General features: G+C 44.9%; 1 protein-coding gene across 1 annotated transcript in view; it reads right to left on the bottom strand.

Moving 5' to 3' along the window:
- Window positions 1–24190, bottom strand: part of itga7 (integrin, alpha 7) — a 97042-nt gene that overhangs the window by 7457 nt on the left and 65395 nt on the right. Inside the window, exons 15-22 of the mRNA XM_070445846.1 lie at window positions 12743–12926; window positions 8914–9068; window positions 8561–8638; window positions 8197–8299; window positions 3422–3640; window positions 2980–3181; window positions 1630–1661; window positions 242–340 (exon numbers count right to left, since the gene is read on the bottom strand). Coding sequence (XP_070301947.1) covers window positions 242–340; window positions 1630–1661; window positions 2980–3181; window positions 3422–3640; window positions 8197–8299; window positions 8561–8638; window positions 8914–9068; window positions 12743–12926 — 1072 coding nt within the window. The remainder of the gene's footprint in view (window positions 1–241; window positions 341–1629; window positions 1662–2979; window positions 3182–3421; window positions 3641–8196; window positions 8300–8560; window positions 8639–8913; window positions 9069–12742; window positions 12927–24190) is intronic.

Raw genomic sequence — 24190 nt, 5'->3', positions numbered from 1 at the left:
AGTTAGTTAAACACAGAGTCTTTCCTGGTCAGGTCATGTGATCAGGGAAACTAATGGCTCTAGTTATTCATGTTAATAGTTAAGAGTGTGTGTTGTCTCTCAGTGTGTGTGTGCGTGATGTGGTCTCAGTGTGTGTTGATGTGTGTGTGTGTCTCTTCTCAGTGTGATTTGTATGTGTGTCTCTCAGTGTGTGGTGTGTGTGTGTGTGTGTGTTGTGTGTGTGTGTGGTGTGTTGTGATACCTGTGCAGCAGCATCCCTCAGCACCAAGTGTTTGATGCTGGACTTGACTGTGATGTTGGCTCTAACCAGCAGCTCCAGAGCACTGACTGATGGGAACTCCTAAGAGAAGAGAGAGATGAGAAGAGGGATGAAAAGAGAGGAGAAGAGTAGAGAGAGAGGAGAGAGGAGAGGAGAGAGAGAGAGAGAGAGAAGAGAGAGAGAGAGGAGAGAGAAGAGAGAGGAGGAGAAGAGAGAGAGAGAAGAGAGAGAGAGAAGAGAGAGAGAGAGAGAAAGAGAGAAAGAGAGAAAGAGAGAGAGAGAGATGAAGAGGAGAGGAGAGGAGAGAGAGAGAGAGGAAAGAGAGAGAGAGAGAATTTTACCATGTAGCGGTGTAGCTAACTACTGGAACTACACACTACTGTTTTACCATGTAGCGGTGTAGATAACCACTGGAACTACACGCTACTATTTTACCATGTAGCGGTGTAGATCAGACCTGCCTATTTCTCACTTCTGTTTATGTGATTAATAGGATAAATGACAGATTCTGTTCAAATCTGACTCCAAAGTGATCTATTCTTACGATTTGTAGTCTATGACGTTTCAGATTTAGATATGATAATATATCACAAAGTAGCTTTAGTTCAGTAAACTGTATTATCTTAAGTGTGGATTACATGTAGAACCCTTTTTGGTTCCAGTTAGAACTCTTTTGGTTCCAGGTAGAACCCTCAGTGGAAAGGGTTATACATGGAACTCAAAAGGGTTCTAACTTGAACCACAAAGCGTTCTTCAAAGGGTTATGCTATGGGGACAACCAAATAACCATTTTTAGTTCTAGATAGCAAATTTTTTCTAAGAGTGTACACATACAGTGGCAAGAAAAGTATGTGAACCCTTTGGAATTACCTGGATTTATGCATAAATTGGTCATCAAATTTGATCTTATCTTCATCTAAGTCACAACAATAGGCAAACATAGTGTGCTTAAACTAATAACACACAAATTATTGTATTTTTGTCTATATTGAATACATCATTTAAACATTCACAGAGTAAGTTGGAAAAAGTATGTGAATCCTTAGATTAATGACTTCTCCAAAAGATAACTGGAGTCAGGAGTCAGCTAACCTGGAGTCCAATCAATGAGACATGATTGGAGATGTTGGTTAGAGCTGCCCTGCCCTATAAAAAACACTCACAAAATTTGAATTTGCTATTAACAAGAAGCATTGGCTGATGTGAACCATGCCTCGAACAAAAGAGATCGCAGAAGACCTAAGATTAAGAATTGTTGACTTGCATAAAGCTGGAAAGGGTTACAAAAGTATCTCTAAAAGCCTTGATGTTCATCAGTCCACGGTAAGASAAATTGTCTATAAATGGAGAAAGTTCAGCACTGTTGCTACTCTCCCTAGGAGTGGCCGTCCTGCAAAGATGACTGCAAGAGCACAGCACAGAATGCTCAATGAGGTTAAGAAGAATCCTAGAGTGTCAGTTAAAGACTTACAGACATCTTTAGAACATGCTAACATCTCTGTTGACGAGTCTGCTATACGTAAAACACTAAACAAGAATGGTGTTCATGGGAGGACACCACGAAAGAAGCCACCACTGTCCACAAAAAACATTGCTGCACGTCTGAAGTTTGCAAAAGTGCACCTGGATGTTCCACAGCGCTACTGGCAAAATATTCTGTGGACAGATGAAACTACAGTTGAGTTGTTTGGAAGGAACACACAACACTATGTGTGGAGAAAAAAAGGCACTGCACACCAACATCAAAACCTCATCCCAACTGCAAAGTATGGTGTAGGGAGCATCATGGTTTGGGGCTGCTATGCTGCCTCAGGGCCTGGACAGCCTGCTATCATCAAGTTTATCAAGACATTTTGCAGGAGAATGTTAGGCTTTCTCTCCGCCAATTGAAGCTCAATAGAAGTTGGGTGATGCAACAAGACAACGACCCAAAACACAGAAGTAAATCAACAACAGAATGGCTTCAACAGAAGAAAATACTCTTTCTGGAGTCCTGACCTCAACCCAATTGAGATGCTGTGGCAAGACCTGAAGAGAGCAGCTCACACCAAACATCCCAAGAATATTGCTGAACTGAAACAGTTTTGTAAAGAGAACTAGTCCAAAATTCCTCCTGACCGTTGTGCAGGTCTGATCCGCATCTACAGAAAACATTTGGTTGAGGTTATTGCTGCCAAAGGAGGATCAACCAGTTATTAAATACAAGAGTTCACATACATTTTCCACTCTGCACTGTGAATGTTTACACGGTGTGCTCAATAAAGACATGAAAACATAGAATTGTTTGTGTGTTATTAGTTTAAGCAGACTGTGTTTGTCTATTGTTGTGACCTAGATGAAGATCAGATCAAATTTTATGACCAATTTATGCAGAAATCCATGTATTTCCTAAAGGTTCACATACTTCTTCTTGCCACTGTAGCTTTAGTGTAGCTTAAGTTCTTCCAGTGTGAAGTAACTGGTAACTTGGTAAACTATGTTTTCANAAAGGTTCACATACTTCTTCTTGCCACTGTAGCTTTAGTGTAGCTTAAGTTCTTCCAGTGTGAAGTAACTGGTAACTTGGTAAACTATGTTTTCAGAGTAGCTTCCCCAACAATGGTTACAACCCCATTGTAATCCCTCTTGTTCCCTGTCCCCCAGCACCTCTCTGATTCATAGAGGTTGGGTTAAATGCGGAAGACACATTTCAGTTGAAGGCATTCAGTTGTACAACTGACTAGGKATCCCCCTTTCCCTGTCCCTCTCTTTCTCTGCCATCTCTCTCACTCTCACTTTCTGTCCYTCCCTCACTCTCTCTCTCACCAGTTTGAGKGACTTGCGTCTCTCTGAGGCAGCCACAGCAGGCGTAGTCCTACCCAGACTGCYCTTGGTCATCACATGGCCCTCCTCTTCTGTGTTGGAACGCCCCTTCCTCCTGGCCTGCTCACAGGGACATGAAGCAGAGGACAACACACATTACATCACGTATATCAAATATATATATWTTTTTTTACATCTCATGAAACCACAACAATACTTCGTGTTAGGCAAACAATATAATTATGCTTTAGCTCATGAGTGTGAGGAAGTGTACCCCTTTTTGTCCAATGGGGTTATTTATGGACAATATTTTTCTCCATTTATGGAACCCCTTATGGCTCAAGACCACTAAAATCCTACCTTCAGGCCTGCTGCCTGTGGCTGGTCGTCAGAAGGAGAACTGTGGGAGAACTTGCGTGGGTTGAGGGAGGTGTGGGGGGTACAGGGTGTTTCTGGATGGCCATGGAAGTGGAGAGCAGTGGGGTACAGGAGCCACTTCCCATTGGACAGCTCGTGAGGCCACATGATGTTGAGGAAGGCGGAGCCTAGAGTCTGCAGGGACGGCCCGGTGTTGGTCACCTGATCAAAACATGAAGGGTTGAATAGGTAACTGAATGAAAAAAAGCACACCAAAAACACACCAGAATATGAATATATTGCTCTCTTCACAACACTGCATAGCTTTKTATCTTATATCTTCCAAGGTCCACAGCCATAGAAATATATCCCTGTGTTACATTATCAATCAATCAATCAAATGTATTTATAAAGCCCTTTTTACATCAGCAGATGTCACAAAGTGCTATGGACTAAGGTCTACWCCTGTTGTATTCGGCGCATGTGACAAATAACATTTTATTTGATTMSATTTKTAGAAACACGGTGGCTAGGAAAAACTCCCTAGAAAGGCAGGAACCTAGGAAGAAACCTAGAGAGGAACCAGGTTCTGAGGGGTGGCCAATCCTCTTCTGGCTGTGCCGGGTGGAGATTATAACAGTAYATGGCCAAGATGTTCAAATGTTCATAGATGACCAGCAGGGTCAAATAATAATAATCACAGTGGTTGTAGAGGGTGCAACAGCACCTCAGGAGTAAATGTCAGTTGGCTTTTCATAGCCAAGCATTCAGAGTTAGAGACAGCAGGTGCGGTAGAGAGAGAGAGTAGAAAGTAGCAGGTCTGGGACAAGGTAGCACATATGGTGAACAGGTCAGGGTTCCATAGCCTCAGGCAGAACAGTTGAAACTGGAGCAGCAGCACGACCAGGTGGATTGGGGACAGACAGAAAGGAGTCATCAGTCCAGGTAGTCCTGAGGCATGGTCCTTGGGCTCAGGTCCTCCGGGAGGGGAGTAGAGGGAGAGAATTAGAGGGAGCATACTTAAATTCACACAGGACACCGGATAAGACAGGAGAATTACACCAGATATAACAGACTGACCCTAGCCCCCTACACATAAACTATTGCAGCATAGATACTGGAGGCTGAGACATGAGGGGTCAGGAGACACTGTGGCATCGCCCGACGATACCCCCGGACAGGGCCAACCAGGCAGGATATAACCCCACCCACTTTGCCAAAGCACAGCCCCCACATCACTAGAGGGATATACGCAGACCAACAACTTCCTACCCTGAGACAAGGCTGAGTATAGCCCACGAAGATCTCCTCCACCGCAGAAACCCAAGGGGGGGTCACAAATCCCTTCAGTGACTCAACTCACTTACTTGACGTACCCCTTCTAGGAACGGCATGGAAGAGCAGAAGTAAGCCAGTGGCAGAGAATCCCAGTCAAGAGAGGGGAACCGGCCAGGCAGAGACAGCAAGGGCAGTTAGTCGCTCCAGTGCCTTTCCGTTCACCTTCGCACCCCTGGGCCAGACTASACTCAATCRTAAGACCTACTGAAGAGATGAGTCKTCAGTAAAGACTTAAAGGTCAAGACCGAGTCTGCGTCTCTCACATGGATAGGCAGACCATTACATAAACATTTAGCTCTATAGGAGAAAGCTCTGCCTCCGGCTGTTTGCTTAGAAATTCTAGGGACAATCGCTTGATGATATGAAAGATCTTTTAAGGCTGTATAGCTTCTTGCATTCCAAAAGTGATACTGTGTGTGTGGGTGTGCAACCACACACCCTCTGGCAGACAGGCTAAAGGCACTTGCTTGCCCAATTCATGGAAACCGTTGATCTACTTCAGAAAAACACTGTCTAGAGTGATTCCTGTTGTTTTTGACACCTCACTGAAGTCCATAATAAACTGCTGTGCACAGAACGAGACGACCATTCACAGTTAGTCGGCACCTTTTACCCTAGTTTCATCTCGTTCTCCACACAACGTCACGTGTTTTCTAATATGCGTGCATGAAGATAGTTTGACTATATAACTTCTGTACTCTTTGTGTCATCGAGCTCTAGCCACCTAGAGAATGACAGATTTTGCAATGTTACAAAGATGGAAAAAAGCTGTCCTTGAAATATTCTTGATATGTTCTTGAAATATTCTTGAATATGTTTCGTCAAAAAGCGAGATCAGGGACAGGAGTAACGCCGAGGTCCTTTCACAGTTTATTTGAGCCGACTGTACAACCATAAGATTTAATTGTCAGATCCAACAGAAGATCTCTTTGTTTCTTGGGACTAGACTACGCATCTCTGTTTTGTCCGAGTTTTAAAGTAAAACATTTGCCGCCATCCACTTCCTTATGTCTGAACACAGGCTTCAGGGGCACTTTGGGGCTTCACCATGTTTCATTGAAATGTACAGCTGCGTATTATCCGCATAGCAGTGAAAGTTAACATTATGTTCCAAATGATATCACCAAGAGGTCAATATATAGTGAAAACTATAGTGGTCCTAAATTAAATTGAGGAACACCAAAACTTACAGAGACAAACTGATATCGTTCCGACAGAAAAATCTAAACCAGGCCAGAAATTGTCCGGTAGACCAATTAAGGGGTTCCAATCTCTCCAAAAGAATGTGCTGATCGATGTGTCCAAAAGCAGCACTAAGGTCTAGGATCAAAAGGATAGATGCAGAGCCTTGGTCTGCACGCCATTTGAAGGTAATTTACCACCGTCACAAGTGCTGACTCAATGCTATGATGGGTCTAAAACCAGACTGAAGCGTTTCGTGTAATTATTTTATCAACAGGAAGGCAGTGAGTTTCTGCCACAACAGCTTCTTTTTTTGAGAGAGGAATGGGAGATTCGATGTAGACTGATAGTTTTTTACATTTTCGTGTCAAGTTTGGCTTTTTCAAGAAGAGGCTTTATTACTGCCATCTTTAGTGAGTTTGGTACACAATCCGGTGGATAGGGAGATGTTATTAGTTCACACATAGGAGGGCCAAGCACAGAAGCAGATTTTCAGAAGTTTAGTTGGAATAGGGTCCAGTATGCAGCTTGAAGGTTTTGAGGCCATGACTATGTTCATGAATGTGTAAAGAGATATAGGATTAAAAAACTTGTCTCCATTGATCCTACTGTAGGTCCTGGCAGAGTTGTGCAGACTTTGTGACAGTATCAAAAATACATTTAGGATTGTTCTTATTCTCCTCAATTAGGTTGGAACAATAGGATAATTTTAGCAGCAGTGAGGGCTCTTCAATATTGCACAACACTCTCTTTCCAAGCTAGTCAGAAGACTTTCAGTTTGGTGGAGCGCCATTGTCACCTTAGAGAACCTTTTTATGTCTCTATTTGTTTGGTCAGGGTGTGATTTGGGGTGGGCATTCTATGTTTTTGTTTTCTATGATTTTGTATTTCTATGTTTTGGCCGGGTATGGTTCTCAATCAGGGACAGCTGTCTATCGTTGTCTCTGATTGGGAACCATACTTAGGTAGCCCTTTCCCTCCTTTCAGTGTGGGAAGTTGTCTTTGTTTGTGGCATTATAGCTTTAAGCTTCACGGTTGTTATATTGTTTATTGTTTTTGTCGGCGTCATCCTAATAAAAAGGAACATGTACGCTTACCACGCTGCGCTTTTGTCCTCTTCATTCGACGGCCGTGACAGCCATTTCCATTCCAATTTTCCAAGTGCCTGGGTATTTTCTGTATACCAGGGAGCTAGTTTCTTGTGACAAATGTTTTTTGTTTTTAGCAGTGCGACTGCATCTACAGTATTATGCAATGTTAAATTTAGTTCCGCAGTTAGTTAACCGATTTTTGTACACCGACATCCTTGGGTAGGTGGAGGGAGTCTGGAAGGGCATCTAGGAATCTTTGGGTTGTCCGAGAATTTATAGCACGGCTTTTGATGATCCTTGGTTGGGGTCTGAGCAGATTATTTCTTGTGATTGCAAACGTAATAAAATGGTGGTCCGATAGTCCAGGATTATGAAGAAAAACATTGAGATTCACAATATTTATTCCACAGGACGAAACCAGGTCCAGGGTATGACTGTGGCAGTGAGTAGGACATGTTGGACAAAATCCACTGACTTGATGATGACTCAAAGTCTTTTGGAGTGGGTCTGTGGACTTTTCCATGTGAATATTAAAGTCACAAAAAATTTGAATATTATCTGCCATGACTACAAGGTCCGATAGGAATTCNTTTTGGAGTGGGTCTGTGGACTTTTCCATGTGAATATTAAAGTCACAAAAAATTTGAATATTATCTGCCATGACTACAAGGTCCGATAGGAATTCAGGGAACTCAGTGAGGAACGCTGTATACGGCCCAGGAGGCCTGTAAACAGTAGCTATAAAAAGTGATTGAGTAGACTGACTAGAAGCTCAAAAGACGAAAACGCAGTCTTTTTTTGTGTAAATATAAATTTGCAATTGTAAATGTTAGCAGCACCTCCACCTTTGCTTGATTCTCGGGGGATATGGTCACTAGTGTAATCAGGAGGAGAGGCCTCATTTAACACAGTAAATTCATCAGGCTTAACCCATGTTTTAATCAGGCCAATCACATCAAGATTATGATCAGTGATTAGTTAATTGACTATAACTGCCTTGGAAGTGAGGGATCTAACATTAATTAGCCCTATTTGGAGATGTGAGGTATCACAATCTCTTTCAATAATGACAGGAATGAAGGAGGTCTTTATTCCAGTGAGATTGCTAAAGCGAACACCGCCATTATCATACTACATCGACTTTTGCTTCCTCTCCTCTTCTCTCACCGTAAACTCAAACTCCACAGCACTGCCCACATCGTCCAGGGTCTCCATGGCACTCTCCCCCTTCACAGCCCCACTGAAGAACAGCTGGTGTGGTCTGGCCAGCCTGAAACAACACAGAGACAGACAGGCGGATAGGGTCAGTGGACAGCTGGACAGAGCCTCAGAGCCTGAGAGCCTGAGAGCCTTATGGTACTACTGTTTACTGTTTGTATGTACCTCAGAACTCCCTGAAATCAGTAGCAACTGTCACTATCCTGGGTTAAATATCAATGAATGTGTATTGACCTACTGACTCACTGTACCGAATGTGGGCTCCGGGGGCAAAATTAGTTTGACACACCAATGACATGAGGGTGTGACTTACACACTGACAGCCAGGGGGAGCTCGATGATGATTTTAGCCACGGCTGTGACTGGGGCCAGGTCTCGCTGTTCACTGATACTGAGGAGGAGACAACACACACACACATCATATTGTCTGCAATCTGGAAAAACAACCTATCTTAATTTTTGACTATTTCAATTTGAATACATATATTGAAAGTAGCAATTCCCTTCCATGTGCAATGGCAGTTGTATTTCTCTAGTACCAAGCAAAGTCATCCACCTTGTGAATTGCCATGATATGAAAATAAACAGTGTTTTTTTACAGTATGAGAAACCTAAGATACATTAAATAGACCAACTATGAAAATGAGTTGCTCAGCCAGGACTTACGTAGCCAACAGGAGGTTGACAGTGAGTTCCGTGGTCTCTATGGTGATAGCAGACGTGCTGAGGATGATGTAGAATTTCAGTATAGCATCTCTCTTCAGAGGGTTTCCCAGCTCGCACTCTGCCWGAGAGCCGTTCTGATTGGCCTGGCACACCACCTACACACAGGAAACAGGAAACACAGGGTTATTATACTGCTAATGTAGCAAAGCAAAGTTGCCCTAAGGTTTTCCTGACCACATCACCAACATATTTTTTCTGGCTCTAAGCATAACATGTCAGCCTTGTCCAGAATCGATTCCTAGACCCTACCTCCTAGACCCTGTTGGAGATCTGAGAGGAATGGAAACGTTTAGTGTGAATACCTGTCGTCCCCTGAAGCAAGAGTAGGAAAGGATGTTCGGCAGGTTTAAGATCCAGGTTGGGGTTAAGTCCAAATTCCAATTCACTCATGAAGTGAATAATTTACGTTGAATTAAATTTGAGTTTTAAAAATCTTCAAGTTATGGAATTGGAATTGGAAATATACTGCTTAGACTTTTTTAAATTGGAATTAAATTGGAATTGTAAAAACATGTAATCTTCAGAAATGAATTGAATTGTAATGACCATAGTATAAATATAAAATAGTTAATGACCATAGTATAAAACATTGACTGTAGGATTTGTTTTGAATCATTTCAACCTGTACTCCTATATGTCCAGTACAGCTAGGCTGTCGGAACAGTGACATGATCAGCCTTAAAGYCTGAGGGAATTTCATTCTAATAGGGATTTGTGGAATTGTTGAGGATATTATTGAATTGGGAATTGCATTCTTGAATTTACCTAACATTGGAATTCCAAGGAATTAAAATATCTCTGAATCAGAGACTGAACTGAATTTGAATAGAAAATTAATGGAATTTACACCAGAGAGAGAATTTAATTAAAATGGAATTTGTGGAATTGACCACAACCCTGGTTAGGGTTAGGGTTAGAGTTAGGTGTGTGTACCTGATGTTCCCTGAAGCAGGAGTAGGACAGGGTGTCTGGCAGGTAGGTTAGGTTAGGGTTAGAGTTTAGTGTTAGCGGTTAGGTAGAGTTAGGTTAGGTTAGGTTGAATACCTAATGTTCCCTGAAGCCATAGTAGGACAGGTAGTGTGAAATGAATTTCTTGCAAACTCCAAACCCAACAATGCAGTAATCAAAATCAATGTAGTACTAAAAATAACATAAAGTAGAAATCAAAATAAGAAATAAAGAAGAACACGAGAAAGTAGAGAAGCTATAATACCAGGGTCAGTTAATACCATTAACGTATATACAGGGTCAGTTAATACCCATATCTATATACAGGGTCAGTTAATACCATACTATATACAGGGTCAGTTAAATTACCATTACTATATACAGGGTCAGTTAATACCATACTATATACCATAGCTATACCAAGTAATACCATACTATATACAGGGTCCAGTTAATACCATACTATATACAGGGTCAGTTAATACCATACTATATACAGGTCAGTTAATTACCATTCTACTATACAGGTCAGTTAATACATACTATATACAGGGTCAGTCCTGCCTAATACCATACTATATACAGGGTCAGTTAAATACCATACTATATACAGGGTCCACATGCCGAATACCATACTATATACAGGTCAGTTAATACCGAACTATATACAAGGGCCAGTTAATACCCATACTAATACAGGCAGTGCAATCCATACATAACAGGTCAGTTAATACCATACTATATACAGGTCAGTGCAAATACCATAACTATATACAGGGTCATAATACCCATACTATATACAGGGTCAGTTAATACCATACTATATACAGGGTCAGTGCCAATACCATATTTACAATGTGCAGGGATACTAGAGTGATAGAAGTGTATACACTACATGGCCAACAGTATGTGGACACCCCTTCAAATGAGTGGATTCGTCTATTTCAGCCACACCCGTTTCTGACAGGTGTATACAGTCATGCAACGTACAGGCCGAGTACACAGTCATGCAGTCTCCTTAGAAAAACATTGGCAGAAGAATGGCCTGTACTGAAGAGCTCAGTGACATTCAACATGGCACCGTCATAGGATGCCACCTTTTCAACAAGTCAGTGTGTCAAATGTCTGCCCTGCTAGAGCTGCCCCGGTCAACTGTAAGGGCTGTTATTGTGAAGTGGACATTTCTAGGAGCTGCTATGGCTCAGCTGCGAAGTGGTGGGCCACAAAAGCTCACACAACGGGACCACCAAGTGCTGAAGTTCGAAAAAATTGTCTGTCCTCAGTTGCAACACTCACTATGCGTGAGTGTGTAGAGTCCTGTGAGTGTGTAGAGTCCTGTGAGTGTGTAGAGTCCTGTGAGTGTGAATAGGAATAAATACAAGGGTCAACTAGTCTTTGCAGCCATTCTGTTAGCTATTTAGCAGCCTTATGGCTGTTCTGGAGCCTGTTGGTGTCAGACTTGATTCACCGGTACCGCTTGCCATGAGGAAGCAGAGACATTCTGTAGCTTGGGTGGCTGGAGTCTTTAACAATTTTACGGGCCTTCCTTTCACACCGCCTGATTTAGAGGTCCTGGGTGGCAGAGAGCTCAGCCATGCGATCAAGGGCGGTGCTGTTGCCATACCAAGCAGTGATGAAGCCAGTCAAGATGCTCTCAATGGTGCAGCTGTAGAACTTTTTGAGAATTTGAGGGCCCATGCCAAACCTTTTCAACCTCCTGGGGGGGGAAGAGGTGCTGTCACGCCTTCTTCGCAATTGTGAGCATGTGAACCAAGTCCTTAGTGATGTGGACACCGAGGTCCTTGAAGCTCTCGACCCGCTCCACTGCAGCCCTGTCGATGTGGATGGGCTTGATTCCTGTAGTCCACAATCAGCTCCTTGGTCTTGCTGACGTTAAAGGAGAGGTTGTTGTCCCGGCATCACAGAGCCAGGTCTCTTGGTGCCCAGCCACCCTCATATCATGATGGTGTTGGAGTCGTGCGTGGCCACTCAGTCATGGGTGAACAGGGAGTACAGGAGGGGACTAAGCACACACCCCTGGGGAACCCCCGTATTGAGGGTTARCGTGGCGGAGGTGATGTTGYCTACCCTCGCCACCTGGGGGCTGGCCCGTCAGGAAGTCCAGGATCCAGTCGCAGAGGGAGGWGTTYAGTCCCAGGGTCCTWAGCTTRGTGAYGAGCTTGTAGGGGACAATGGTGTTGAATGCTGAGCTGTAGTCAATGAAGAGCATTCCAACAGTGTGGAGTGCAATTGAGATTACATTGTCTATGGTTCTGTTCGGGCGGTATGCAAATTGGAGTGGGTTTAGGGTGTATGGGATGATGGAGGKGATGTGTACCATGACCAGCCTTTCAAAGCACTTTGATTAWAGATRTGAGTGCTGCAGGGTKGTGGTCATTGTGGCATGAAGCCTTAGAGTTCTTGTGAACAGGWATGATTGTAGTCACCTTTCCTGCAGTCRAATTATCAAATTGTTTTTCAAATACCGCTGAAATTCTGGTGTTTCTATGTCAAATGGTTTAGTTATATTTCAGTCTTCTGTGATGTATAGTAAAGTGTAATATTGGGATAAAAACTTTAAAATGAATACATTTCATCCCTATATCTGACAGGTCTTCTTTTTTTTAAGCCCATAACCATGTGTSTRAGGTGTATACGTTTGTTTCAAAGTCRATTTTTTAAAAGACTTTCAAGAAACACTCTGTGTGACTCTGATTTAGCCCACTGTAGTAAAATGTTTAAGATGTGGGGATACAGACTGGAACAAGGAGAGGTAGAACATTACTGTGAATATGTGTGTGTGTGTGTTTGGTGTGTGTACCTGTTGTCCCCTGAAGCCAGAGTAGGACAGGGTGTCTGGCAGGGTCACCAGTAGCTGGGCAGCATGGGCATCATCTCCATCCTCCTCTGGGGACAGAGGGTCTGAGGGCATGTTGGTGACGGTCACCTCCAACACCACAGACCTCTGGTCAGACAGAGAAAACACCGCCACCTCTTCATCATCCCTGCAATGAAGGGATTAAAAAGGAAATAGAAAAGAGGAATAAAGTGGTTAGACATAGGATCTCTGGTGAGACAGAGAGAACACCGTCACCTCCTCGCCATCTCCGGAATGAGAGGGGCATGAGGCGGCAGGTAGCCTTGTAAATATGAATGTGTTCTTAAATGACTTGCCTAGTTAAATAAATGATCAATAAAAAAAATGAGGAAATAGAAAAGAAGTGGTTCGATATGTGTGGCACACCAGGGGGTTTGATCTAAACCTTTACACAGATCAGACACAAGTGTGATACCTCAGTTTCAAGGGTGTTTATTTAAAACAATAAAGAAAAAKAACCARGTCTCCTCCATGAGACGCCTTCTGRGCTCCGGGGAATGCTGTCTCCTCTGGGGTAGAACACAGAGGAGGTTCTACYGGACTGTAAGGATGTCTATCCGGTAGCAACCTCTCCCATGTGCTGCACTGCTGGTAGCTTTATGGGCCCTGTACGGCTGGTGAGCAATCAGCTCCTTGATTACTGACCAGCCACAATCAGCCCCAATTAGTCCTGGCCGGAGGACCCGTCGAGACCTGGAACGTTCAGTAAGCCACCGCCCGTGATGTAGACTCCGTCTGTCACCAGGCCTCGACGAGTCGCCCCCTGGGGGCTTGTCCGCGGTACGCCACACATCCCCCTTAGCCCTGTTGGGCGGGGGGTGGTCGTCAGTGCGATGAATGTCTCCCTTCTCGATAGGGCATTCCTGTTCCCATGCTTTGCCGCTGATCTGTACACAACAGAAAAATAGAAGCGATGATGGGACAAGAACCACCTGGTGACACAATCGTTCGTGAACTTCCCCTGCCATTCAGACCAGGGAAGCATGGTCTGTGACCAGGGTGAAGTGGGTGCCAAACAGGCACTTCACTGCTAGACGCTCTTTCTCGACAATCAAGTACTTATTTTCTCTGGGTATCAGCTTCCAGCTTATTTTCATGATGGGGTGTTCCTCCCCATTGTGTACCTGGGACAGGACAGCCCCTAGTCCCATGTCGCAGGCATCCGTCTGCACCAGCATCGGTACCTGGAAATCGGGCTTCATCAGAATCGGATGGGAGCGCAGGGCTTCCTTCAGGTGCTTTGGCCTCATCCAACCACCACTGTTCTCGGGAGGCGGGCCCTGGTCAGATCGTTAATGGTGGAGACTATAGCCGCAAAGTTGGGGATAAACCGACTATAATATCCCGCCCCCCCCAGGAAGGACATGACCTGTGTCTATCCCACCAGTCACAAACAGCCTGGACCTTCCTCTCCTGGGGCTTGACATTCCCCTGTCCAGTCAGTTACCCCAGGTACTCCACCTCCTCAAACATCAGCTTGCGTTTCTTGGGAGTCGCTGTCATCCCGGCTTGCTTGAGCGTGTCCAGTACCCAATCTTGGCTGTGGATGATGATATCATCCAAATAGGCCACTGCATACTGTTGATGGGGTCAGAGGACTCGGTCCATCATGCCCTGGAACGTGGGTCGAACTCCATGGAGATCGAACTGGAGGATCCACTATTGGTATGAGTAGTCCGGTGTCGAGAATGCCGTCTTCTCCCGGGAGGCGGCTGCCAAGGGTACCTGCCAATATCCCTTGCTCAGGTCCAGTGTGCTGATGTACAAAACAAACTGATGTTGTTTACCCCCCTGAAGTCATTGCAGAAACGCAGACTACCGTCCTGTTTGGGCACCAGCACGATGGGGCTGCCCCGTGGGACTCCTTGATGACTCCCATCCTCAGCATAGCCTCCACCTCCTGCTTCACGGCCTTCCTTCTGGCCTCTGGATCCGGTATGGCCTCTTTCGTACCGTTTCTCCGGGCAAGGTGCAGACGTGGTGTTCAATGAGGGTCGTTCGGCCCGGTTTCTCTGAAAACACAGCGGTGTTCCGATCGATGAAATATCGGAGGGTTTGTTTCTGGGCCGTTATAAGGTCCTTATTACTCAGGATCACCACTAGTCAATGTCCCAGGTTTCGACCACAACATGGCCAAAGCTGTCCTCACGTACCACCTCTTCAATAGGTTCACATGGTAAATCTGTTGGGGTTTCAGTCTCCCTGGCTCCCCTACACAGTAATTTACGGGTCCCAGCTTCTCTGTCACCTCGTACGGCCCATGCCATGTTACCAGGAACTTACTTTCTGTGGTGGGGATTAAAACTAGCACCTTGTCACCCACCTGGAACTCTCGGGGCTGGATCTCCCGATTGTAGACCTTGGCTTGAGTGCGCTGGGCCTTCACCATATGTTTCCTTACCACTGGCCATATGGCTGTCATCCACTCCCTCATTGTCGCTACGTGTTCCACCACCCTGCGAAAGGGGTTCAGCTGGGCTTCCCACACCTCCTTGGCAAGATCCAGTAGGCTGCAAGGTCTCCTCCTGTAAAGGAGTTCAAAAGGGGAAAACCCAGGGGATGCCTGGGGCACTTCTCGGATCGAGAACATTCGGTGGGGTAGTAGGTGCTCCCAGCTCTTCCCGTTCCGTTAAATGACCTTGCGCAGCATTTGTTTGAGTGTCTTGTTGAAGCATTTGACTAGCCCATCCGTCTATGGGTGAAAGACAGAGATCCAGAGATCCAGAGAGCACACAATTCTTTCATTAGTTGGGACATGAACTCGATACATTCGTTAGTCAGGATTTCGTTTGTGATGCCCACCTGGCTGAAAAGGTGGAACAGCTCCCAGGCAATTTCCTTGGGGACATCCACCTGTAGGCGAATGGCCTTGGAATATCGGGTGGCATAATCTACTATTACCAGGATCTACCGGTGTCCTCGGGATGTTTTTACTAGGGGACCCATTATGTCCATGGTGATGCGTTCAAACGGCACTCCGATGATCGGTAGGGGAACCAGCGGGTTCCGGAASTGTGCTTTTGGGGCTGTGATTTGACACTCCGGGTAGCTGTGGCAATAGTCTTCCACGGCCCGCCTCATTCCGGGCCAGTGGAACCGGGGGGCGATCCGTTCCCGGGCCTTCTCTATTCACAGGTGCRCTCCCAACAAATGGGTGTGGGCCAGCTGAAGAACGGTTCCGACGTACCGGCGAGGCTGCAACAGAACCTCTCGAAGTTCCCCTTGTTCGTGCGACACCTGATACAAAAGATTATTTGGAAATGAGGGTATCACCAGTCACTCACCCCCGGAAGAAGCTGGCCATCCACCGGCCACTGGGAGGTCCGGAACTATCCCCTCAGGGGGCTCAGGACAGGTGTCTCGGCAGGTCCCTCGAAATCGAGGAGGGGGGCCGTTGGGCTCCTCCTCTGGTTGTTCACCAGGTGAGGTTGGTTCCGGCACCCCCTCGGACATCGACTCCGGGTCCGTAGACACGAAGTTGGAAACCGCTTGCTTCCGGGTCGCGCAGGCGACTGTCCGTCCACACTCTCATCAGTCGCCGGCTTGTGCTCTTTTTCCCAGCTCGTGTCTCCACAGTGCAGTGAACAGTGGACCATCTCATCCCACGAGGAGGGGTACCGACAACTTAGGTACAGCACCACCACAATCAGGAAGCTCCCTTGTGGCGTCACAATGGTGGCCTGCYCAGTCGAATACCAATTTGTGTCGCCATGTACACATGAGATGGACATCTCCTCACCACGGTCGGTCGGCTGGGCCAGCATGCGCGCTTGTAGAGAGTGTTACCACACTCCTGGAATCCAACAGAGCGTGGGTGTCGTGACCGTCGACTTTCACCGGGACCATGGGTGATGGTGGTACGATGAGCCCAACAGGAGGTGATGTAGTTTACTGCGTGGCCCTTCACGTCTCCGGGGCCCGCTGATGGAATCGACTTCTCTCGGCCCAGGCAATTCCATGCRAGGTGTCCCCGGGCTCTACACTCRAAACACCTCCTTTGGTTTTCATCCACCTGGGGTCRTCTGCGGCGGGTCGACTCTCCCCCAGCTTTCTCTCCACGGGTCTGCTGTCCTTTAGCCAGGCTGACTGTCGGATTGGRGAGTACRGTGGTGGGGTTGTCGYTCCGTCCTCTCTGACGGCTCCCGGGCTCGGCCCTCGTCCCCTTCAGCAGGGCCTCTGTATTTTGGTGCATCCGGACAGGAGCGGGGCCAGCAGACTTACCCACTTTGCCTTGGGCCATCCTTCCCGGAGTGCTGTCCATTCGAACGTGCAGAGGTAGGTCTCGATGTCGTCATCCTCCATTAGCTTGATTAAAAACTGATTGGAATGTGATTCGGTCTGCGTTTCTCCTCACAGCTATAATATCCCGCCCCAGGAAGGACTGTGTCTATGACCGGGGAACGGGCCMGTCACGAACCGCTTGGACCTTCCTCTCCTGGGGTTTCTCCTTGCAGCTTCCTGACTTCCTCAAGCAGGCGGACATTCTGTAGATGCTGTTCTTCCAGCGTTTGTTCCTGAATGTCCTGTTGYGCTTTTTGGGCCCAAGAGAACTGAGCTATCAACTCGTCCATGCTGATACTGCAGCAGAAACGTAAACCCTGGTCTGACCACGTTGTCAGATTGCYCGCATTCTCCACCACTCTCCACCAATGTCTTCTCCCCTTCGGAAGGAGAGGAGACATTCGGCCCATCATTTGCAAAGAAAGAGGGTGAAGCTCCTCATTGCAGTTCCGTTCCTCGTTCTAGAATCTCTTCATCTCTTCTCTTAACATGCATGGACCCAGAACTATCATGCAGCTGACCAATTATGCAAAACTTTAGTTCTGGGTTAACCGAGATTACTCTGACACTAATCTAGCAGACCTGATTCTTATAATAATTAGCTGGTGGATAAGCCGAATAGGGTTAGTTACAACTGGGGTTGGAGCGAAAAACCTACAGGAGGGTATTCAAATTAAAGTGTATTGGTTGCATACACAGATTTGCAGATGTTATCGCAGGTGCAGCGAAATACTTGTGTTTCTAGCTCCAACAGTGCAGTAATAATACCAAGCAATACAAAACAATACACACATAATCCAAAAAGTTTAAAGAAAGAAATTAAGAAATATCAGAACGAGCAATGTCAGAGTCCGGAAAAGACATACAGTACCAGTCAAAATGTTTGGATACAACTACTCATTCAAGGGTTTTTCTTTATTTTTACTATTTTCTACATTGTAGAAGAATAGTGAAGACATTTAGATTCTTCAAAGTAGCCACCCTTTGATGACAGCTTGGCACACGCTTGGCATTCTCTCAACCAGCTTCAACTGGAATACTTTTCCAACAGTCTTTAAGGAGTTCCCATTTATGCTGAGAACTTGTTGGCTGTTTTCCTTCACTCTGCGGTCCACCTCATCCCAAACCGTCTCAATTGGGTTGAGGTTGAGTGATTGTGGAGGCCAGGTCATCTGATGCAGCACTCCATCACTCTCTTCTTGGTTAAATAGCCCTTACACAGCCTGGAGGTGCATTGGGTCATTGTCCTGTTGTAAAAACAAATGATAGTCCCACTAAGCGCAAACCAGATGGGATGGCGTATCGCTTCAGAATGCTGTGGTAGCCATGCTGGTTAAGTGTGCCTTGAATTCTAAATAAATCACAAACAGTCAATAGCAAAGCACTCCCACACCATCACACCTCCTCCTCCATGCTTCTAGGTGGGAACCACACATGCAGAGATTGTCCGTTCACCTACTCTGCGTCTCACAAAGACAYGGGGGTTGGAACCAAAAATGTCAAATTTGTACTTAAGGACAGATTTCCACTGGTCGAATGTCCATTCTGCGTGTTCCTTGGCCCAAGCAAGTCTCTTCTTCGTATTGGTGTCCTTTAGAAGTGGTTTCTTTGCAGCAATTCGACCATGAAGGCCTGAGTCACGCAGTCTCCTCTGAACAGTTGATGTGTAGATGTGTCTGTTACTTGAACTTGAGGCTGGTAACTCTAATGAACTTATCCTCTGCAGCAGAATTAACTCTGCGTCTTCCTTTCTTGTGTTGGTTCTCATGTGAGCCAGTTTCATCATAGTTTCATCATAGTTTCATCATAGTTTCATCATAGTTTCATCATAGCACTTGGTTTTTGCGACTGCACTTGAAGAAACTTTCGAAGTTCTTGAGATTTTCCGTATTGACTGACCTTCATGTGTTAAAGTAATGACGGACTGTCGTTTCTCTTTGCTTATTTGAGCTGTTCTTGCCATAATATGGACTATTTTCTGTATACCAATCCTATCTTGTCACAACACAACTGATTGGCTCAAACGCATTAAGAAGGAAAGTAATTCCACAAACACCTTTTAATTTATGATTGCCATGTGTATATTTGTTTACCCTTTTACTATCTAGTGGATAAATCAGGGTACACAGAGTGTTTCTTGGTAGTCGTTGAAACAAATCTTCCTCTGAAACAACACGTATACACCTTAAGACACTATGGTAATGGGCTTATAGAGATGAAATGTATTCATTTGTATCCCAATATTAGAACTTGACTATAACATCACAGCAGACTGAAATATAACAAACCCATTTGACATAGGAAACACCAAAGATTTTTTAACGTTTAATTAATTCCTGAAATTCTGAAAAATAGAATAACATTCCACCATGAGCGCAATAGAGGGTGATTTGATAATTTGACTGTAGGAAGGGCTACAAATGGGAAACTTTCAAAGTAACTGGGTTGGTCTCATCATATCAGAATCAAAGCCTCGACTCCGGTGTTTTTTTTCGCAAACTTCATGGTGGTCATATCGTTAAGTCTCGATAACAACGAATGTGATCAAGTTCAATTAAGTACTGACTGATACATCACAGACCCTAATTGAGGTGGTGGGACTATCTGAATAATGAATTACAGGTTAAAGTTAGCTTGAGGTTATACAAGTTAAACACACGTGACCTTCATGTTGCCCTCACAGATCCTGATGGATGGACGAGGGGTGAAGAGGTTCGCTAAACTCCAATCTCAAGGAGGTCGGACATCGATGGGAACCTTGTACCCTGACCTGCAGTAGGCTCTCTCGTATAAGCCTGTTCTGTACAGGTCTCGCCCGGTCATTCAGGGACCCGCGACGTGTCCATCGAACTCGCAGTAATACTTGGAGCACACAACGTAAGGGGAGAGATGGAGGTGGTAGGTGTCGCAAAACAATCTCATTTCAACCTTCACTGCCACGTCTGGTAGTGTGCTTCTGCTGTTGACAGGTTGTTTCGCTAACTTTATTCTCTGTTGTCAGTGTGGAGGTTAAAGCCTGCTTCACTATAACTCTGCTTACTCCAGAGACGCTACTTCACCAGACATCAGTGGAAGTTACTGTACTGTAACACATCTCTGTTTAGGAACCGTTGGTTTTTCTGTCTGGTCAGTGTGTAAAATAGGTGTGCAGCTGTGTAAAAATAGCTGTGGATAATATGTCAGCTGTGCTAAAATGTGTTGGGTAATATGTCCAGCTTGGATGTGTGAAATAGTCCAGTGGTAAATAGGGGAATATGTCCAGCTGTGTAAAATTAGTGTGGTAATATGTCCAGCTGTGTAATATGTTGGTAATTATGTCCAGCTGTGTAAAATGTTGGGTAATATGTCAGCTGTGTAAATAGTGTGGTAATATGTCAGCTGTGTAATATAGTGTGGTAATATGTCTAGTGTGTAAGAAATAGCTGCGTAATATGTCCAGCCGTGTAAAATAGTGTGGTAATATGTCCAGCGTGTATTAAAAATAGTGTGGTAAATTGTCCAGCTGTGTAAAAGATGTGTGGTAATATGTCCAGCTTGGTAAAATAGTGTGTAAAATGTCCGCTGTGGTAAAAAGTGTGGTTAATATGTTCCAGCTGTGTAAATAGTGTGGTAAATATGTCTTAGCTGTGTAAAGATAGCGTGGTAATATGTCCAGCTGGTAAAATAGTGTGGTATTATATGTCAACATGTGTAAAATAGAAGTGGAAAATGTTAGCTGTGTGAAATAGCGTGGTAAATGTCAGCTGTGTAAAATAGTGGTGGTAATATGTAAGCTGTGTAAAATGTGTGCGTAATATGGTCCAGCTGTAGTAAATAGTGTGGTAATATGTCCAGCTGTGTAAATAGTTGGTAATGAGTAAGCTGTGTAAAATAAGTGTGGTAATATGTCCAGCTGTGTAAAAATAGTGTGGTAATATGTCCAGCTGTGTTAAAATAGTGTGGTAATATGTCTACGCGTGTAAAATAGCGTGTAATACTCCCTCCAGCTGTGTAAAATATTGTAGTAATTTGTCAACGTGTAAAATAGTGTGGTTATATGTCAGCTGTGTAAAAATCGTGTGGTAATATGTCAAGCTGTGTAAAATAGTGTGGTAATATGTCCAGCTGTGTAAAATAGTGTGTAATACTGACCAGCTGTGTAAAATAGTGTGGAATATGTCCAGCTGTGTAAAATAGTGTGTAATATGTCAAGTGTGTTAAAATAGTGTGGCTAATATGTCCAGCTGTGTAAAATAGTGTGGTAATATGTAGCAGATGTGTAAAAATAGTGTGTAAATATGTCCGCTGTGTAAAATAGCGTGGTAATATGTCCAGCTGTGTAAAATGCATGGTAATACTGTCCCAGCGTGTTAAAATAGCGTGGGTATATGTCCAGCTGTGTAAAATAGCAGGGTAATATTCAAGCGTGTAAAAATAGTGTGGTAATATGTCAGCTGTGTAAAATAGTGTGGAATATGCCACTGTGTAAAATGTGTGTATATGTCCAGCTGTGTAAAATAGTGTGGTAATATGTCCAGTAGCTTATCTTGGTGTGTTGTAGTGTGCTGGCTTTATTCTGATCTCTTTCTTCTTCTTTCCTTCCTTCTTTCCTTCCTCCCTCTTTCATTCTCATTTCCTCCCTCCTCTCCTCCCACTAGCCCTGGTCTACTCATCGAGGCTGACACCGAGCGCAGGAAGCTCGGCCTGCCCCACCGCGTTAGCTTCCTGGGTCGCAGTGCACAGGCGGCGGAGGTAACACACACACTGAGAGGTGGAGCTGAAGGTCAACGAATCCCGCCTGCCAGAGCGCCTTTTCCAACTACCCGTACAGTACAAATGACCACAATCATTTTCATCTGAACACAGAACGGGAGGTGTTAGAGATTACACACAAAGTGTTCAGTTCTGCCAGTGCTCTCTATCACCAGTTACATGCAGTTGCACTGTGTTTACAACCCTGGGTAGAAAGTATTTAAGTTGTGCTTTATTTTGCTAAACTGGCACTATTTGAACAATTAATAAATTGTCTTAAAGTTGAACAAAACAAATATTATTTCCTTATGATATTAATAACTCACTATCATATGACTTCCATATAATTTGAATCTGTTGAGTAATTATTGAATTATTTCCATCAGGAGAATATCCGTGATAAGCTGCGTCCCATCTCTCTGGCCATCAACCACACCATCAGACCCCCCATGTTCTCTCAGACACTAACCAGAGAACGAGACACGCTACCTCCTGTTACTGAAGTGTTTCCTCTCCAACACCCTGCACTCTGAAGGTTCAGTACCTTTACCTCCTGTACTGAGTGTTTCCTCCTCCAACACCCTGCACCTCTGAGGGGTCAGTACCTTTACCTCCTGTACTGAGTGTTTCCCCTCCAACACTCTGCACTCTGAGGTCAGTACTTTACCTCCTGTACTGAGTGTTTCCTCCTCCAACACCCTGCACTCTGAGGTCAGTACTTTACCTCCTGTACTGAGTGTTTCCACCTCCATCACCCTGCACTCTGAGGTCAGTACCTTTACCTCCTGTACTGAGTGTTTCCTCCCCTCCAACACCCTGCACTTGAGGTCAGTACTTTTACCTCCTGTATTGAGTGTTTCCTCCACCTCCATCACCTGCACTCTGAGGTCAGTACCTTTACCTCCTGTACTGAGTGTTTTCACTCCTCCAACACCCTGCACTCTGAGGTCAGTACCATAACAACAGAACCAGGGAGCATACTGATCTGCATTTTCCTGAAGAGATGGTCGTGTTACATGCCTAATTAATACATACCTGTGTGATACAGGTATACTAAGGGTTTTGTTATTTTCACAGTGGGGGAACCAGTTTCCCAAAGTGAAATAATTTGGACATTTAAAAAGATTTAAGGTCAATTCTATGATTTTAAATGGTACATGTCTGTCTCCTCTGTCGCAGGTGAATTTCCTGAGGGAAGGATGTGGCGATGATAAGATCTGTCAGAGCAACCTGATTGACCTACCAGTTTGGAACCCGACTCCCACCTCTGACCTCTTCACCCCTCTGCCAAGGTTAGTATGACTTCTTCTTTGTATTTCCTCATCTCCCGGAGAAGAGGAGTTGAGCAATTCTAATAGCTGTTACATTCTACATTGTATTTGACCATTCCTCTATATCAGAGCTGCCCAACACTGTCCCTGGAGAGCTTTGATGACAAGATGGCCGCCACAGACACGGTCGCCCTGTTTCTAGCTACTAGAAAACTTTGCACTATTTTCATTTTTTTTAATGGAATGGTATTTCTTATATTATTTGCCAGAAAGTTTCTTGTATTATTACCTACATCCGAAAATAACTTCTATACACCATTATACAGCACCAGTCAAAAGTTTGGACACACCTTACTCATTCCAGGGTTTTCTTTATTTTTGCTATTTTCTACATTGTAGAATAATAGCGAAGACATCAAAACTATGAAATAACACATATGGAATAATGTAGTAATGACAAAAATGTTAAACAAATATATTTTATATTTGAGATTCTTCAAGTATGCCACTCCTTTTTTTATTTTTTATATTTATTTTTTAATTTTAAATTGTATCCCCTTTCTCCCCAATTTTCGTAGGTATCCAATCGCGTAGTAATTACTATCTTGTCTCATCTCTACAACTCCCGTCGGGCCTCGTCGGCGAGAGACGAGGTCGAAAGCACGCGTCCTCGAAGCAACAACCCCAACCAAAGCGCACGGGCTTCTTAAACACAGCGCGCCTCCCAACCGGAAGCCAGCCGCCACCAATGTGTCGGAGGAAACACCGTGCACACTGCGCCCCTTGGTTCAGCGTGGCACTGCGCCCGGCCCGCCACAAGAGTCGCTGCGAGCGCAATGGACAAGGAGTATCCTACCGGCCAACACCTTCCCTACACCCGGACGACGCGTAGCCCAATTGTGCGTCGTCCCCAACGGACCTCCCGTCGCGGCCGGCTGCGACAGAGCCTGGGCGCAAACCCCAGACTCTGGTGGCCAGCTAGCACTTGCGATGCATGCCCTAGACCACTCGCCACCGGAGCCTAAAGTAGCCACCTTTGAACAGCTTTGCAAACTCTGGCATTCTCCTCAACCAGCTTCGTGAGTAGTCTGGAATACATTTAAATTAC

Source organism: Salvelinus sp. IW2-2015, linkage group LG11, assembly GCF_002910315.2.
Source record: "Salvelinus sp. IW2-2015 linkage group LG11, ASM291031v2, whole genome shotgun sequence".
Taxonomy (NCBI): Eukaryota; Metazoa; Chordata; class Actinopteri; order Salmoniformes; family Salmonidae; genus Salvelinus; species Salvelinus sp. IW2-2015.
The sequence above is the reverse complement of the archived record's forward strand: the minus strand, read 5'-3'. Positions and strand labels throughout refer to the sequence as shown.